Here is a 16,752-nt window from a genome sequence, read left to right as displayed (position 1 = left end):
TCCCAGGTGTAGCTAAAACTCCGGGGAAGCTGTGCAGGGCTGAAGTGGGCGTGTCTGTTCAGAACGTGCAGCCTGCACAGTCTCAGGTCTTACTTACAATGAGTACTATGTGTAGGCTACAAGAAAAGAAGTCAAGTCAAGTCGGCTTTATTGTCAATTTCTTTACATGCACTGGTCATACAAAGAATTGAAATTTCGTTTCTTACTTTCCCATGCAGACATAGACATACTTTAAATACAGACATAGACATACTTTAGACATAGACATAGCCATAGACAATAAAAAATAAAAATATACAGACATACCACATACAGACATTAAAGTGCGAGACTGAAATATAGAACATATATCAAAATATAGAAATATAGAACATATATATAAAAACATAGAGGTAGTTGTGTTGTATATTTACATAGTCCTAGCGTAACCTTCTGACAGAGTAGTAGTAGCAGCAGCATTGTGGCAGAGTGATAAATAACATTGATAACATTTACATGAAGTTTAAACTTGTGCTTGTGTGTGTACTGTATATTTACATTGATATGCAGTCATTTCAAGTATATCAGGCTTGATATGAAGCAGCAAGACGTTAGGCTGCGCAGTCACAGTGCAGTTCCACAGGGCGGTCCTGGGGGGGGGGGGGGGGGGGGGTGTTGGGGGGTTAGGGTAGACAGGATCCTAGGGTCCTAGGTTCCTGGCTGGCTGGTGGGTGGGGGGGCTGTCAGTGATGGGAGAGTGGGTAGAGTGTTCAGCATCCTGATTGCTTGGTGGATGAAGCTACTTGCAAGTCTGGTGGTGCGGGAGTGGAGGCTCCTGTACCTCTTTCCAGAGGGCAGGAGGCTGAACAGTTCGTGTGCAGGGTGGGTTGTGTCCTTGACAATCATTAGTGCTTTGCGGGTGAGGCGGGTGGTGTAAATGTCCTGCAGGGAGGGGAGTGGTGCTCCAGTGATCCTCTTAGCTGTGTTAACAATGCGCTGTAGGGTCTTCCTGTTCTGATCTGTGCAGCTTCCGCCCCACACTGTGATGCAGCTGGACATGATGCTCTCGATGGTCCCTCTGTAGAATGTGGTCATGACGGGAGGCGTGGCACTTGCCTTCTTCAATTTGCGCAAGGAGTAGAGGCGCTGCTGGGCTTTCTTCGCCAGTGATGCTGTGTTGGTGGTCCAGGAGAGGTCGTCGCTGATGTGCACCCTCAGGAATTTTGTGCTGCTCACTCTCTCCACAGCATCTCCGTCGATGGACAGTGGTGGCAGTTGTTTGTGGCCTCTCTGAAAGTTGACAACAATCTCCTTGGTCTTGCTGACATTCAGCAGGAGGTTGTTGTCTTTGCACCATTTAGCCAGCAGGTCTACTTCTTCTCTGTAGTGAGCCTCATCGCCCTTAGTGATGAGGCCCACCAGTGCTGTGTCGTCCGCAAACTTCACCAGATGGTTGGAGCTGTGAGTGGTTGTACAGTCATGTGTTAGCAGTGTGAAGAGCAGGGGGCTGAGCACACACCCTTGAGGGGCCCCCGTGCTCAGGGTCAGAGTGCTTGAGGTGTTGTTCCCGACACGTACTGCTTATGGTCTCTGCAACAGGAAGTCCAGCAGCCAGTTGCAGAGGGAGGTGCTGAATCCTAGCTTGTCCAGTTTGCTGATGAGTTGTTGTGGTATTATGGTATTGAATGCTGAACTGAAGTCTATGAACAGCATTCTCACATATGAGTCTTTATTGTCCAAGTGGGTGAGGGCTGGATGGAGGGCAGAGCAGATTGCATCCTCCGTGGATCGTTTGGCTCGGTATGCAAACTGGAAGGGGTTCAGGGTGGGGGGTAGGGTGGCTTTGATGTGTGACATGACTAGCCGTTCGAAGTACTTCATGATTATGGGCGTGAGTGCTACAGGACGGTAGTCATTGAAGCATGATGATGAGGATTTCTTTGCCACGGGTATGATGGTGGCAGCTTTGAAAAGTGATGGGATGACTGCTTGCTCCAGAGAGGTGTTGAAAATGTCTGTAACACCCACATGAAAAAGAAGCAATAGACTCAGGAGCGCTCAAATGTTTGAGATGAATCCCTACTGCAGCTCCACATGTCTCAGCCATACACACTTACTGTCAACACAAGAGCTGACATTCTCTGTTGTTTTTTCACGAATATTCAGTCAGCAGTTATTTACCACTTAGTTTGTAGTTTATGTAATGTGATTTAAAGGAGAATTCCGGTGTGATATTGACCTAACTTGCAGCGCCCTTCGTGTCGTTGGAATTTTCAGTGTGAACACCCTCATGCACTCAAATTAGGTATTGTAAGTGCAGAAGTACGCGATTTGAGACACAGTCACTGTTTTACACCCATTTACGAGGCTCAATGTATCTCCACACTTCATTGGTAGACTTCCGAGGGCCCTGACATTTAAAACGAGACATTGAGAATTTTGAAAAAGCACTGGTAGTTTACTTACAAGACGATTTATACAGACAGTATCTTCACAAAGTTTAGCGTTTGCAGCCTTCTTGAATTTAGTCACGATAAGTCGAGCAACGAGTAAGAATGAACAGGTATGATAAGGGATCAGATTCCAAAAATAATTCAGTGGAAATGCATGGATTCCAGTTTCTTCCAGTAGCAGCAACTAAAAAATACATTAAGCCTCGTAAATGGGTGTAAAACAGTGATTTATTTGCATGGCTAGCCCGATGCCGAAGCACCACTATTGAAAAAGCTGTTGGTAGCATCGGCTAACTAGCGCCAGATTTTGGAGTGCAGGGGACAAGCTGAGATGGGCTATGAGACATACGTTCACACTCGGTATCATGTTTCAATACACTTTAGGTCAATATCACACCGGAGTTCTCCTTTAAGGTGATTGTTTGACATGTGGGTGTGTATATACGTAGTACAGAGATGCATGTGTGTGTGTGTGTGTGTGTGCACGTATCACATGCAATTTGCCTTTAATGTGCTAAAATTAAATTTTTATGAGATTGTGATTCTGTGGCTAGATTAATCTACATTCATGAGCTGAATAAAACAACAGTAATTTATGTTGCAGTAGTCCTGTTTGGGTGAAATTTTGCCTTGATTCAGACTTCCTAATTCTTAAGAAATATCAGACACCCATTGTGTAGATCTCACAATGGACTGATTATGGGTTGTATTGTGTTTATGGAATAATATTCCTATACAATACATCAAAGCTTTAAAATGGTAGATTACATAAACATGTGTGCAAGCCCAAGTCCAGTATGTTCCACAGCCCTGTGTGTTCCCTGGGTCACCATCTACAGTGACTTGTCCATGACCGAGAGGTTTTTGGGGTAGTGGTTACTGCAGCCCCTAGAGGGAGACATAGAGCAGTTGGTGAGAGAGGGCCCAAACTCATTTACTCTGCAGGACTGGGCAGAGGGAATGTTCCTGCTCTTTCAAGTACAGTCGCAGGGTTTAAGAAAGAATCCAGGCTCCCATCTGTGGACTAAAGCTTTAGCCCGCTGGTATGTGTTCCTTTGGAAGCGCTTAGGGAGATGGGAACATTATTCTGTTTTCCTGTCTGTAGTATAGGGGAGCCACTGAAGGTCGACTAGCACAATGTTGCAGTGAGATGGATGCTGGGTGTGTGCAAGCAGAATAAAAATCACAATCACATGAAAGTAAGATTTATTTACTAAAATGTTTGGCAAAAAAATCACTATTTACATTAGTTCCGTATTATCCAAGCACTGTTTGCATGTGATTAATGACAATGTTTGGAGAAGCTCAGAGAAAACAGACAAATCAGTTAAACTCTTAGGACTTGTCAAAAGAGGATGGTCATAAGTTGCATTGTCTGTAGTTAACATCTTTTTGGTGGACTTTTCCCCTTTTCTTAAAACAACCAGAGAAATGTGAAAAAGGTTTACTGCTGTAAAAATAATAAGTAGTTAGATTTTGGTGTAACTCAACAAGACTGAATGAATAAAAACACAGTCAGGGGTGTGTTTCCCAAAAGAGTTGTTGAACAGCTACCATCGGTAGAAGCAGAGAGAGCATTGTTTTCAACGCTTTCTTTCTTTCTTTCTCTCAGCTACTATGGTGGTTGTCCAGAGACGTTTTAGTGAAACGCAGTCCAGGGTGATCGGGTGGACGTCGGTGATCACCAGTGGATGAGAGTGGAATCGAGCTACAGTGTTTGGTCTTTTCGGATATTAGAGAGCTGCTTCAGAGAAGGACCCATGAGGCAGGCACCACAAAATAACAGAGCACAAAAAAAGGAAATGTGATGGTGTGTGTTTTGTTTTGAGTATGTGTGTGTGAGTGTGTATGAGCATGTGGATGAGCGATCAGTGTGATTAAGATGTGTATAAGTAAATAAGGCATTTGTATGTGTGTCAGTAAGCTTGTGTATGTGTGTGTGTGTGTGTGTGTGTGTGTTTGTGTGTACGAATGTTTAGGTGTGTGAATAGTGTGATATGTGTATATTAGGTGGGTGAGGCATTGCATGTACTTGTGTGTGTGTATGTGTACAGTATATGTGTAGATTCGTACACAGGTATGTATGTGTGTGTGCATGTGTGTGCGTGTGTGTGTGTGTGTGTGTGTATGTGCGCACGTGCGAGCGTGCACGTGTGTGTGTGTGTGTGTGCGTGCGTGTGCACACGTGTGTGTATGTGTGTGTGTGTGTGTGTGTGTGTGTGCACACGAGCGCGCGCGCGTGTGTGTGATATATATATTTGGGTAAGGCGTTGCCGAAGCCTATAAATTACAGCTATCTCCACAGCCACTCAAGTCTTGTGACTGAAATATTTGAGGGATTAGTTTTCAGGGAAGGATACACCCACCCAAACCCAACCCACCCCTGCCACCCACACCCCACCCCCCACACACACGCACACACACACACACACACACACACACACTCTGATCCACAGCAGGCTTGTCTGCAAACAGACACCAGAGTTCTGTTTAGAAGTTCAGGTTTTTGGGGACCTCCCACGGGAAGTCTTTGCGGCCAAAGTGTCCGTAGGCTGCCGTCGGCTGGTAAATGGGCCTCTTCAGATCCAGGTCCCTGTCAATCACAAAGTACAGAAACTCACACAAACTTGCACAGACTTGCAAAATGATATGATGTTGAAGGAGAAAATATCACTGCATTCATTCTCAAGCTCAGCTGTATGGTAGAAATTATTATATAATATATATTTACATTTATTAATTCAGAAGATGCTTTATATTCAAGATAAGAAATTTGTATGATTGTCAGGGCTGTATACTGACACAACAACAATTACAATGAAATGAAATTGTATCAGACAATTACATTTTATCAGACAAGTTACAGATATCATATCTGAAACCCCATAAGACTGAACAAGTCAGGCCCCCCATAAGTTGTGACCGCATCTCACCTGACAATGACCCCAGGTCGTAGGTCAAAGTTCTTCTTGACGATCTGCAGCAGCTCCTTCTCAGACATCTGCGAGGAGCCATAGGTGAAGAGGGATATGGAGAGCGGGTGTGCCACACCGATGGCGTACGCCACCTACACGAGAAACAAACAAACAAACAAACAAACAAAACAAAACAAAACACATTACATTGCATGTATTGATCAAGCATAGCCTTATACTCAACGTGACTTACACTGCAGCACAGTATACACAGATAAGATACAGGGTACGATACAGTATAGATAGGCTACACATTATCATCAGTATGCTCTCAAGGTATCAAGTAGAAGTAGAAGTAAGTGTAAGTATCCTGTTATCCCAATCCGTGAATTAGTGAAACACACTCAGCACACAGTGAACACACAGTGAGGTGAAGCACACACTAATCTCGGCGCAGTGAGCTGCCTGCAACAACAAAGGTTAGGTGCCTTGCCTACTGGTCGGGATTCAAACCGGCAATCCTCCGGTTGCAAGTCCAAAGTGCTAACCAGTAGGCTACGGCTGCCCCAATCAAATCTGTGATCTTGGTGTTGTTAACACTTTGCCCTACCAGTTGCAGTTGCCATAAAAGATTGATACCCCACTGACAATACTGATAATGTACCACGTTTTATGATAACAATTTCAATTGTTCACATATAAATGCTCAACAGGCAGCAGTCAGGGTGTAACTGCATAACTGAATGTAGTTACACTATAAAAAGGAGGTATGAGGTGTGAGTTCTGTTCCATAATGTCTGTGGTTCTCTCACCTGGACTAGAACCCGCTTGCAGAGCTGGGCCTTGACCAGGGACTTGGCCACCCATCGGGCTGCGTATGCAGCGGAGCGGTCCACCTTGGTGTAGTCCTTCCCAGAGAAGGCGCCGCCACCGTGTGCCCCCCAGCCCCCATATGTGTCCACTATGATCTTACGGCCAGTCACTCCAGCATCACCCTGTTGGGAACATAAGTAGAGAAATGAGTGAGTTAGAAAATAGAATAAATATCTACATCCATTGAAACAAAAACACTTGACCATAAGGTCTTTATATAGACATACACACACAACCAGAGCTACTTCCACAATGCTTTTATTTGTGTGTTTTCTGTTCTTTTTATTCTTTTAGCCATTTTAGTCTTTAATGTACTTTAATTTCCCTCACGGGATCAAAAGAGTATATATACTTATACTTTATTTGGCTATTACTGGTTCATTCTTCTCGTAGCTGAAAGGCCTTGAGCTTAGGCTTAAGGTTAATGCGTGCTGTGGAGCAACAGAGTGCCTACATCTCTGGTTAAAGATGGAGTCTTCAACTCACTGAAAAGCTGTTGGCATTTGAGCTCAACAGCCAATTAAATTTCATACCTCCCTTCCGTGATCTTAAAACCAGTTGTTGATTGCCTAGAATTGTGTATGGCTCAGTCCTGAGTTTGAGAGACTGGTCTACTGTGACCCAAGAAAAGGTAAGCCTGTATACCTGTAGACAGGTGACTAACAGCACGTTACTATGCCTTTACCTAGACATAAAAATATAAATGGCCCTCTGTGTGCGAGACCTTCTTGGCTTTTTCTTTACTTAGGTGTGCTCATCCATACCTGTGTAGCCTTACCTGTGGCCCTCCGATGACAAACCTGCCACTAGGCTGCAGGTGGTAGATTGTGTGCTCGTCCAGGTACTTGTCCGGCACCACTTCCTTGATGACCTTCTCCATGAGGATCTCCTTCTGCTCCTCCAGAGACACAAAGTCGTCGTGCTGCACAGAGATGACCACAGTGTGGACGCGGCGTGGGATCAGAGCACCTTTCTGCTGGGTGTAGTGGACAGTCACCTAGACAACAGACAGGAAATTGGCAAATGTGAAAGGAGAATATAGATAGATAGATAGATAGATAGATAGATAGATAGATAGATAGATAGATAGAAAATTAGCATATGTGATATAATCTGGCTCAGTTATACACTGTGCACTTTCCCTGTTATATAAATAAAATAAATAAAATAAAATAAAAATAAGCTAGATAGATAGATAGATAGATAGATAGATAGATAGATAGATAGATAGATAGATATATAGATAGATAGATAGATAGATAGATAGATAGAGGGAGACAGAGATAGAGATATATAGATCTTTCTGAAACCCTCAACTAGCTACTGCTAGTTAGTATGGACAGGGTCATCCCTATGTTCCCCGGGTCCTATGTTCCCCGCTCAGGGTTATGGTTAACGTTTTACAAAAGGGTTCTATGTTCCCCGGTCCCATACAAAGCGGGGAACATAGGACCCGGGGAACATAGGTGCGCTCCCGTATGGACAGCAGTGTGGACACTGGGGGCCTATTCTTAGATAGCATCAGTGTATCAATACTGCAGTGCATGCATCCAGTGTTCCCAGTGTTACGCTGAACATTCTGTCATGAATCACTCACTCTTTGACAAGGATCCATGCCAGCATGCCACGAGACCAGTCTTAAGTTCGCGTTTCTGATCACTACGCATCTCCAAAATAGACTTCCAGAGGTTTGGGTTTCCAAACAAGGCCAAACTGGGGCACACAAGCCAACCCAAAGGGCAGGGAGTGGTGAAGGGGGAACAGGTGGACATTGGGGTCACCCCCACCCCCCAAGACCATGGACTGGAGTTATAGATGTGGAGAGAGTGACATATCACTGGTTCAACATGGAGTCCACAATTAAACTGAAAGGCTGTTGGTATTTGAGCTCAACTCACCTCCATTCATTTCAATGTCCAATGCTATGGTAGCTACTTTCGCTAATACAAGGAAGTGTGAAAATGGCCGCTGACGTCGTTCTTTATGGTGCTCACTTAAGTCACAAATATAGATGACCACAGTCATTAATTACCATAACCCTAGACTAAACTCCTGCATGATTGTGTGTAACTTAGCTGACTCTATAAAGACTCTAAAGTCTGACTAGGACTCCCTCAGAGTTCTCCATAACCCCTGGAGGATCTAAATAGAGACTAGGGTATTTGAGTGGGAAGTGTCATGGGTGTGAGATGGGTGTGTATCCTATCTCGTAAAAAAAAATGTATCTGCGCCCCCTCTGGAGTAATAAGAGCTGGTGGAAAGCCTCCAGGCCATGTGCTCATCTCTAGGTCAATATTTGAAATTTAAGCCTGGGCTACTGTACAGACCCTCCCATAACTCTTTGCGCTAAGTTTCCCTCAACACAATCAGCATTCCCACAATGCAATTAATGATTATACTGAGGTAAAGTCTAAAGGCCTTAATGTTACATAATATAATATTACATAATATTGATCCTGAAGCTAACACCAATAAAGAGACTGTAGATAAAGCACATAAATCATGAATAAACATTGAACAAATCATGAACTTTAGAATTTGATAATACTTTATCAGTGCTAATTCATAAAGTAGGCTATTTATCACAAGTAGTCCAATGTTTGACAACAAGGCACTGACGCTATTCAATGTTACCAAATTTCTTCAACTAGCGACAACGATGTTCAAACATATGCATTAGGCGAACATATGCATACATAGGTGAATGTTCACAAACGAGTTTCCGTTCCGTGTGTGTGTGTGTGTGCGTGTGCATGTGATTGTGTGTGTGTGTGTGTGTGTGTATGTGTCATATCTAGGCTATGTTTTTATTTTGATTCCAGTCCTCAAGATGGGGGGGGGGTGTGTGCTTGTCATGTATACACACCCATTTATAGCATTTCTCTCTTTGTCCAGTTCCCCTCGCTCCCAGCCCTGTTTCCACCATGACACCCCACACAGACACCCAAACCTCTGGTGACGTCCCACCTGCGTCTTGGAGTCAGGACGGAGCCAGGGCACGGTGCCGTTACGTCGGAGTTCAGCCATCTTGGCGTTGAGTTTGTGGGCAAGGACGATGGTGAGGGGCATGCACTCCTCTGTCTCATCTGTGGCGTACCCAAACATCAGGCCCTGCACACACACACACACACACACACACACACACACACACACACACACACACACACACACACTTGAATTTTAAAATTAAAACTCGTTGAATTGATTCTGTACAATAAAAAACACAAAAATGATTTCATGGTATTTAGTTTGGGATACTCATGATGGGTCAAATGTGTCTCAATCCTTTTGCACTATATGTGGACTCCAGTTGTTATGACGAGTTGTTTACCTGGTCTCCTGCACCAATGTCCTCCTCGATGCGGTCAATGTGGACTCCCTGGGCAATGTCCGGAGACTGTTGCTCCAGGGCCACAAGGATGTTACATGTCTTGTAGTCAAACCCTACGACCAAACATTATCGCTGTCAAGGTCATTTTTTGCATAATGACTGCTGTAGGCCTACTTACACTGCTTCAGATAAGGGATATCACATAGATCGATAAATTATCATAATTTTTAATTATACTAATTTTCATTACCTATTTCTAAAAATTTGTAAAAACAAAAACACACACACACACACACACACACACACACACACACACACACACACACCTTTGTCTGAGTTGTCGTAGCCGATGTGCTTGATGGTGTTTCTCACCACCTGCTGATAGTCTACGTTGGCCCGTGAGGTGATCTCGCCACAGAGAAGCACCATGCCTGTCTTACACACCGTTTCTGCAGGAAGCAAACCCAAGCCTCACTAGGACTGTCAGTACAACAGTAATATGGAAGTAGCTCTGACTATATAATGCATTTAATATGAAGTAGGCCTAAGTACTACTGTATGATGCATTTTACATAAAAATGACTGAGACTGTGTAACCAGGGGTGTAGTGGTAAAATAAGAGGTGGGTAAACTATGAATTCTGTGATCACGGTAAAGTGGACTGCACCATGCGGTATCAGATTTTTTAAAACGGCATTCAGAACATGTTTAATGATGGTGGAGGATTGTCCAATGTTTATAACAGTACCAGTGGTATTAAATGTTCCTAGAGTGTTGAAAAGTGTACATATTGTGAATGTGGATAACAAAGTGTGATTTTTGAATGTTAAAAATTTCAATTAGTGAATAAACACTTTTGAATGGTGGACAAACTCTAATAAGAGGAGGTTAAACTCTATTTCTGAAATTCCAGAGGTGGATAAACTGTGTTTACTTACGTTTAGCCTCCACTACAGCCCTGTGTACAACACATGTGATATGAAGTAAGGCTGTCTGTGTAACACATGCAATGTGATGTAGGCCTCAGTAAGATTGCTTAATGCATGTAATATGGAATGAGTGAGACATTAGTAATATAAAATAATGTATATGAAGTAAGACTGTATAACATGTGTTATATAAGTAAGACCGTATGCTATATGAAATAGTATAAGTGCTCAGTGTTTTGTGCTTACTTTTGAGTAAGATATTATAAAAACTATTAAATATGTGTAATGCCTTTGATAAATACCATAAAAATATATTATATTGGAGAGAAGTGTCTGCATTACTGGGGCAGCCGTGGCCAACTGGTTAGCACTCTGGACTTATAACCAGAGGGTTGCCGGTTTGAGCCCCGACCAGTGGGCTGCGGCTGAAGTGCCCTTGAGCAAGGCACCTAACCCCTCACTGCTCCCCGAGCGCCGCCGTTGTATCAGGCAGCTCACTGCGCCGGGATTAGTGTGTGCTTCACCTCACTGTGTGTTCACTGTGTGCTGTTTGTGTTTCACTAATTCACCGATTGGGTTAAATGCAGAGACCAAATTTCCATCGGGGATCAAAAAAGTATATATACTTATACTTATAACATAAACCTAAAAATCTTACCACAGGCCACCTTGGCATCAGGGTCCTGCTTCAAGTGAGCATCCAACACAGCATCACTGATTTGGTCACAGATCTTATCTGGATACACAATCTCCATGTTAGCAACAGGAGTTTATTCAACACTTATCCGTGATAAAGCAACATGAAGCAGCATAATTTTGCAATATATGTAGCTGTTATACCAGCTGTTAAAACATTTTCAAACTCAAAGTCATTTTGATGATGATTTGAAAAATGAAAATATAATATCCCACTATCCACCAGAGGTGTTTTCTGTGGAATTTTGAGCTCCGGGTCTGAAATCCCACAAAAATGTATAAAGCTTTTACACCATGATATCAGCACACTACATCTACTTTCTATAGGCCTAATGCATCTTTTTAGCATATTACAGTGGGTGGCAGTAGTGATGATATGAGTCCCCTACAACACGTGAAGGACTTTGAGAGTCTATGCCTTTGTAGGAGAGTGCTTTCATTTCCTAGAGGAAGTTCACTAGTGCACCACAGTTTTAGCCCCAGGGCCAGATTCAAATCAGGATCCCTCTGGAATCCAAAAAACACAGGACGCAAACGCACCCTAAATGCTATTGAATATTTTGTTATATAAGATTATGATCCATAGTGAAGTGAAAACGTCTGTAAGATAAGCAGCACCTCAGGACGTAAACACAGAGAATGTATCAATTTGGTGCATTTCAGGAATAATGCTCCTTCAATGGATGTTAAACAGACAAACATTAACATAAACGTTAAAAAAGTCCATGCGTTATAAGCCTAAAATTGTTTAGCCCTCTTTACATTAAGCATTCTTTAAGATGTCATTTGAGATGGTAAGCTCTGTAAACATTTCAAGTTAGTGTGATGTCACCAGGTTCTCATGCAATATTTTCCAGAGCCTCTTATGGTCAGACCAGAGAGTGGTGTCCTCAGAAAAGATATTTTCAACTGACCTAGTAGTAGTAGTAAGAGTGAGAGAAAGAGAGAGAGAAAGAGAGAGAGAGAGAGAGAGAGAGAGAGAGAGAGAGAGAGAGAGAGAGAGAGAGAGAGAGAGAGGATGTGTCTTCATAAGCAGTGGTTAGGGTGTGCGGTGAACGGTTATTTACAAACTGTGTTGCTGTAGTGAATCTGTCTGTAACTGAGCCAAACAGTGGGGTAGCACACTGGCACATGCACAGCAGGTCAGGGGCTGGGAAACTATACTAGGAGACACGGCGACTGTACACATGGTATTTTGCTATCAATAAATAGCTCACACGTGAGCTATTTAGGTGGAGGTGAGCTAAACAGATCAAAGATAAGATTAAAGTCCTGCAATCACATACAGACGGGAACTGGTGCACATGTCGCATATCTTTACACCTAAATGAAAACATCTTAACTTCAACTACACATGGTATTTTGCTATCAATAAATAGCTCACACATGGAGGTGAGCTAAACAGATCAAAGATAAGATTAAAGTCCTGCAATCACATACAGACGGGAACTGGAGCACATGTCGCATATCTTTACACCTAAATGAAAACATCTTAACTTCAACTATATTAACATGACAATAAACAAAAAAACAAAATTGCAATTGTTGAATGGAAAAACAAAACGAAAGACAGAAAGGTTTTGATAAAGTAAAACATTTACATGACTGAGTTCTTAGAGGCAGAATCTGCAGAAGAAATTTAATGTGCAAAGCAGGCAGTATTTAAATGTACCAGGTGCGCAGGTGTGAGCACTCTTACCTGGATGGCCCTCTCCGACTGACTCCGACGTGAACATGAAATCTCCATGAGAGTTGTTGAGATCATCCGCTTGACCATTCATCTTGTATTTTTAATGCAATATATGTGGGGGGAAATCCTTCTAAAATCAAAGATAAACAACAGCTAAAAGATAAAACTCTGAAACTGCTGATGTTGCTGTGCCTATAATCTAATGTGTGCTTCCCTTGGCGTTTCAAGCAGAAAGAGAGAACATGAGTATGAATGGGAGAAGTTAAATGAGAGAGTGGACGAGAGAGAGAGAGAGAGAGAGAGACTCACCACTTGAAATGCAGTCTAATCATCTCAGTCCACAACACACTGTTATATAAGGCAAAAGAAAACACACACACACACACACACACACACACACACACGCACACACACACACACACACACACACACACACACACACACACACACACCAGGGGGGAAGGGGCCAGGCATTCAGCACACCACTCACAAGCTGGGAAGAGAGGGAGGATCACAGTTTTCAGAGGGGGTGCCTTCCATGTCCCGTCCATGTATCTCAGAGATGTAAGATCATTTGCACCAGCAACATTTCTATCATTTCAATTGCCACATTGCTATTCGTGGACATGCACTTGTTCACACCCCAAATACTCACACTGACAACTTGTGCACCAAAACAAAGGAGTCCACTGGTCCCCTTTGAGCCCTTTAAAACTGCTTAAAGGGGCCAAAGCTTTCAGCCAGATGCTTTTCAAGGCTGCTGACATTCCAGTTAGGCACCAGACTGAACAAGGTCAAAGTTCACAACCAAGGCCAAGAGGTACTTTAAAGCCAGGGGGGCTTTGGCAGGTCAGACCAATGTGATTCTTAAGCCTGGACAGAGTGGGTTCAGTGCTTTTACACCTCAAAGCCTCAAATAGTGCTTAGTAGACACTATTCTCCATGAGGTGACCATATCCTTAGTTTAGGCTTATTTAGTCTCTGCTGTCTTTTTTATTTGTTTGTGTGTGTGCGTGCATGTGTGTGTGGTTATAGGCCTATTAATGTGTATTAATGTGTAACGAATTCACTTCAATAAAAAACTTACAACTTAAACTATTACATAACATAATTCACCTGTTACTATTAGCTAATTAGTTATACTAATAGCAGCAGTAAAGCCTTTTTTGCTATGCACTATCTCATGAGGATCATGGTTTGCACAGTGCAATGCTGTTCATGAATTTAAGTCCTTTGAGCAGAGAAAGTGTGTCAGTCCCAGCTACACTGCCATATAGGTAAGTGCCTAACCTACTGCTAGTGGCGGATGGTACAGCGAGGGTTGGGTAGTAACTGATTACATGTAATCTGGATTACAAAAATCAAGTAACTATAATCAGCCCAGATTACAATAAAAAAAATGTGTAATCAGATTACAGTTACATTGTTGGGGATTACCTGATTACATTTTATCATGCAAACAATGCAACTTTTTTATGATAGCCTAGCTATCTTTTAATTTGACAAGCTTTGGGCTTGCCGGTTTGATCCCCAAGCAGTAGAAAAAATGTGGGCGGGGGAAGTGGTTGAGCACTGCTCTCCCATGCCCACATCCACGGCTGAAGTGCCCTTGAGTAAGGCACCTAACCCCTCACTGATCCCCGAGCGCCACTGTAGCAGACAGCTCACTGCTCCGGGTTGGTGTGTGCTTCACCTCACTGTGTGCTCATTGTGTGCTTCATCTCACTGTGTGTTCACTGTGTGCTCTGTGTGCTTCACTAAATCACGGATTGGAAGACCAAATTTCCCTCACGGGATCAAAAGAGTATCTATACTTACTAACTTATTTACTATTGGGGCAGGTCTCTCGGCACACTGCCTGATCTTTTCCTCCTAATCTCAATGTAGCCTCTTGTTTTAGTGTTACCGTTTACTTTGAGAAAGTCACCAGGTCCCCTGGTTGAAAAACATCCCAAAGGAATCATTTTCTCACCCCCACAATTGAAATGGACATGGTGTCATTTGGGTTTAATGCTTCCTTTTTTATTCCGATCTCAGGCCATGTCCCTGGGTCAAAAAAATCCAGTGAAAGCTAAATTCATTGTCCAGGTGTGCCCTTATAAAGGTTAAGCTGAGTTGTGCATGTTTGGAGAATTGTGATCCATGATCACATCCATGATGACTAAGTGATCAATTTTTGGATGGGGTGAAAATTTGAACCACCAAAACACCACCCCCAAAGTGGAGAATAGCTATAGAAATGTATTAGTTTTGGGTGTTTTTCAGACAATGGGACCTGGTGACCTCAAAGTAAATGGTAATACTTTTGGAGGAAAAGATCAGTTCATTCACACAGGAATGCTTTACTCAGAGCAAAGAATGTCTTAGATGCAATAAAATAATAAAGAGAAAAATAGAATGAGAATTCTTTCATCAATTCAGTGTAGTGGTGTCTTTTACTTTTTACTTTTACTTTTACTTTATTGAAGTAATTCTAAAAGTAATCCTAAAGTAATCAGATTACGTTACATGTTTTTGGTAATCCAACTGATTACGTTACTGATTACAAAAATTGCCATGTAATTTGTAGTCAGTAATGGATTACATTTCAAAGTAATCTGACCCAACCCTGGGTACAGCAAGCTACTATCTCTCCTCCAGCAGTTCCGTAGCAGTTCCAACAGCTGTGGGGCGTGGAAGGTGTCTATCGATTCGCAGAGCATTCCAAACTGAGCCGGCCAGCGGCGGTTCTCTTCCAATATCCAGTTTCATTGGCTTCAAAACTCACACCTTAAAATAGGCATGTCTTACAACCACAACAAAATGTTCAGGTCAGGAGTTTGTGTATTGGGTGTACTGGATTTAAAAAAAAAAAAATGTAGTCCCACCGTTGCCAGGTTGCTACTTTCATTCATCCAAATCTCCCAAATGATGGTCCTCATCAGAGGAAACTCAATACTTTAATTTAAGCAGCAGTGAGAGTTAAGAGCAGTGAATGGATATTACATAGGGTATTCACATGATGCACATTTACAAATAATTGAACCTCCTAGTCTACATCTTTTCCACTTTTGCTATTTCTTCAGCTCTAACTACTTTAGCTGCAACGTTTTTACCTGGGAAAAAAAATCCCAGAAGAAACTAAAACTGAATAAGCTTTTCCACTATCCACTGAACTGATTTAAAAAACAAAATCTATTAAAAATGATTGCTGCCAAAGTCAAGTCAAATCACATTTATTTATATAGCAATGCAATTGACCCAAGGTGCTCACAGAAATAAAATAAAATAAAAACAGTAATAAAACAAAATATAAATGACAAAAAATAATACTAGTGATAATGATAAAACTGAATAAGATTATAGATCATCACTGTCATCACCTCACATACATACAGCACACTACTTGCTACAGCAAGCCTCCTCTACACATTGTCTTCAGGATCTTCTCCAACACACATCCTCTACATACTTACAGCACACTGCCCCCCACCTACCCACACACACACTACACACAGACACACACACACACACACACACACACAGTCACTGCTCCACTCCCCTCCCGCCCACAGACACATCTTCACTGTCATCACTCACATACCCCCCCCCCAATACACAGCACATTGTCTCATGAGGAAGCTTCTCCAACACACATATTGCACACTGCCCTCTCCCCACATACACAGCACACTATCCCATCTCCCCTGTCATCCCCCCAACACACACACCAAGACCCCTGGCAGTTGGGTTAGCCCCTTGAGCCGTGGATCTGGTTTCTTCCTTAGTAAGGGAGTTTTTCCTTGCCCCTGTTGCTCTTGGGTGCTCCTTGTTGGTGCCCCCCGCCCAATCCCAATCCTCCCCCACCTTTCTTATGCAGCCCTTGCCACTTAATCTACTAAACCCC

General features: G+C 42.8%; 1 protein-coding gene across 2 annotated transcripts; it reads right to left on the bottom strand.

The window, feature by feature from the left end:
• Window positions 1-4,840: 4,840 nt before the first annotated feature.
• On the bottom strand, window positions 4,841-13,138 carry LOC121699876 (S-adenosylmethionine synthase-like). Of its 2 annotated transcripts, none has more exons than XM_042082410.1 (9): window positions 12,876-13,138; window positions 11,139-11,229; window positions 9,878-10,000; window positions 9,552-9,664; window positions 9,188-9,331; window positions 6,999-7,217; window positions 6,160-6,342; window positions 5,366-5,499; window positions 4,841-5,025 (listed from the first exon to the last, which is right to left on the bottom strand). In XM_042082410.1, exons 1-9 carry the CDS (start codon window positions 12,951-12,953, stop codon window positions 4,923-4,925), a joined length of 1,188 nt encoding a protein of 395 aa, XP_041938344.1. In that variant the 5' UTR covers window positions 12,954-13,138; the 3' UTR covers window positions 4,841-4,922. The 2 variants fall into 2 exon arrangements, with proteins under 2 accessions (XP_041938344.1, XP_041938345.1); XM_042082411.1 differs by having other exon boundaries at window positions 11,139-11,216; window positions 12,876-13,137.
• Window positions 13,139-16,752: the final 3,614 nt, after the last annotated feature.

Source organism: Alosa sapidissima, chromosome 24, assembly GCF_018492685.1.
Source record: "Alosa sapidissima isolate fAloSap1 chromosome 24, fAloSap1.pri, whole genome shotgun sequence".
NCBI lineage: Eukaryota > Metazoa > Chordata > Actinopteri > Clupeiformes > Clupeidae > Alosa > Alosa sapidissima.
This window is presented reverse-complemented; position numbering and strand designations above follow the sequence as displayed.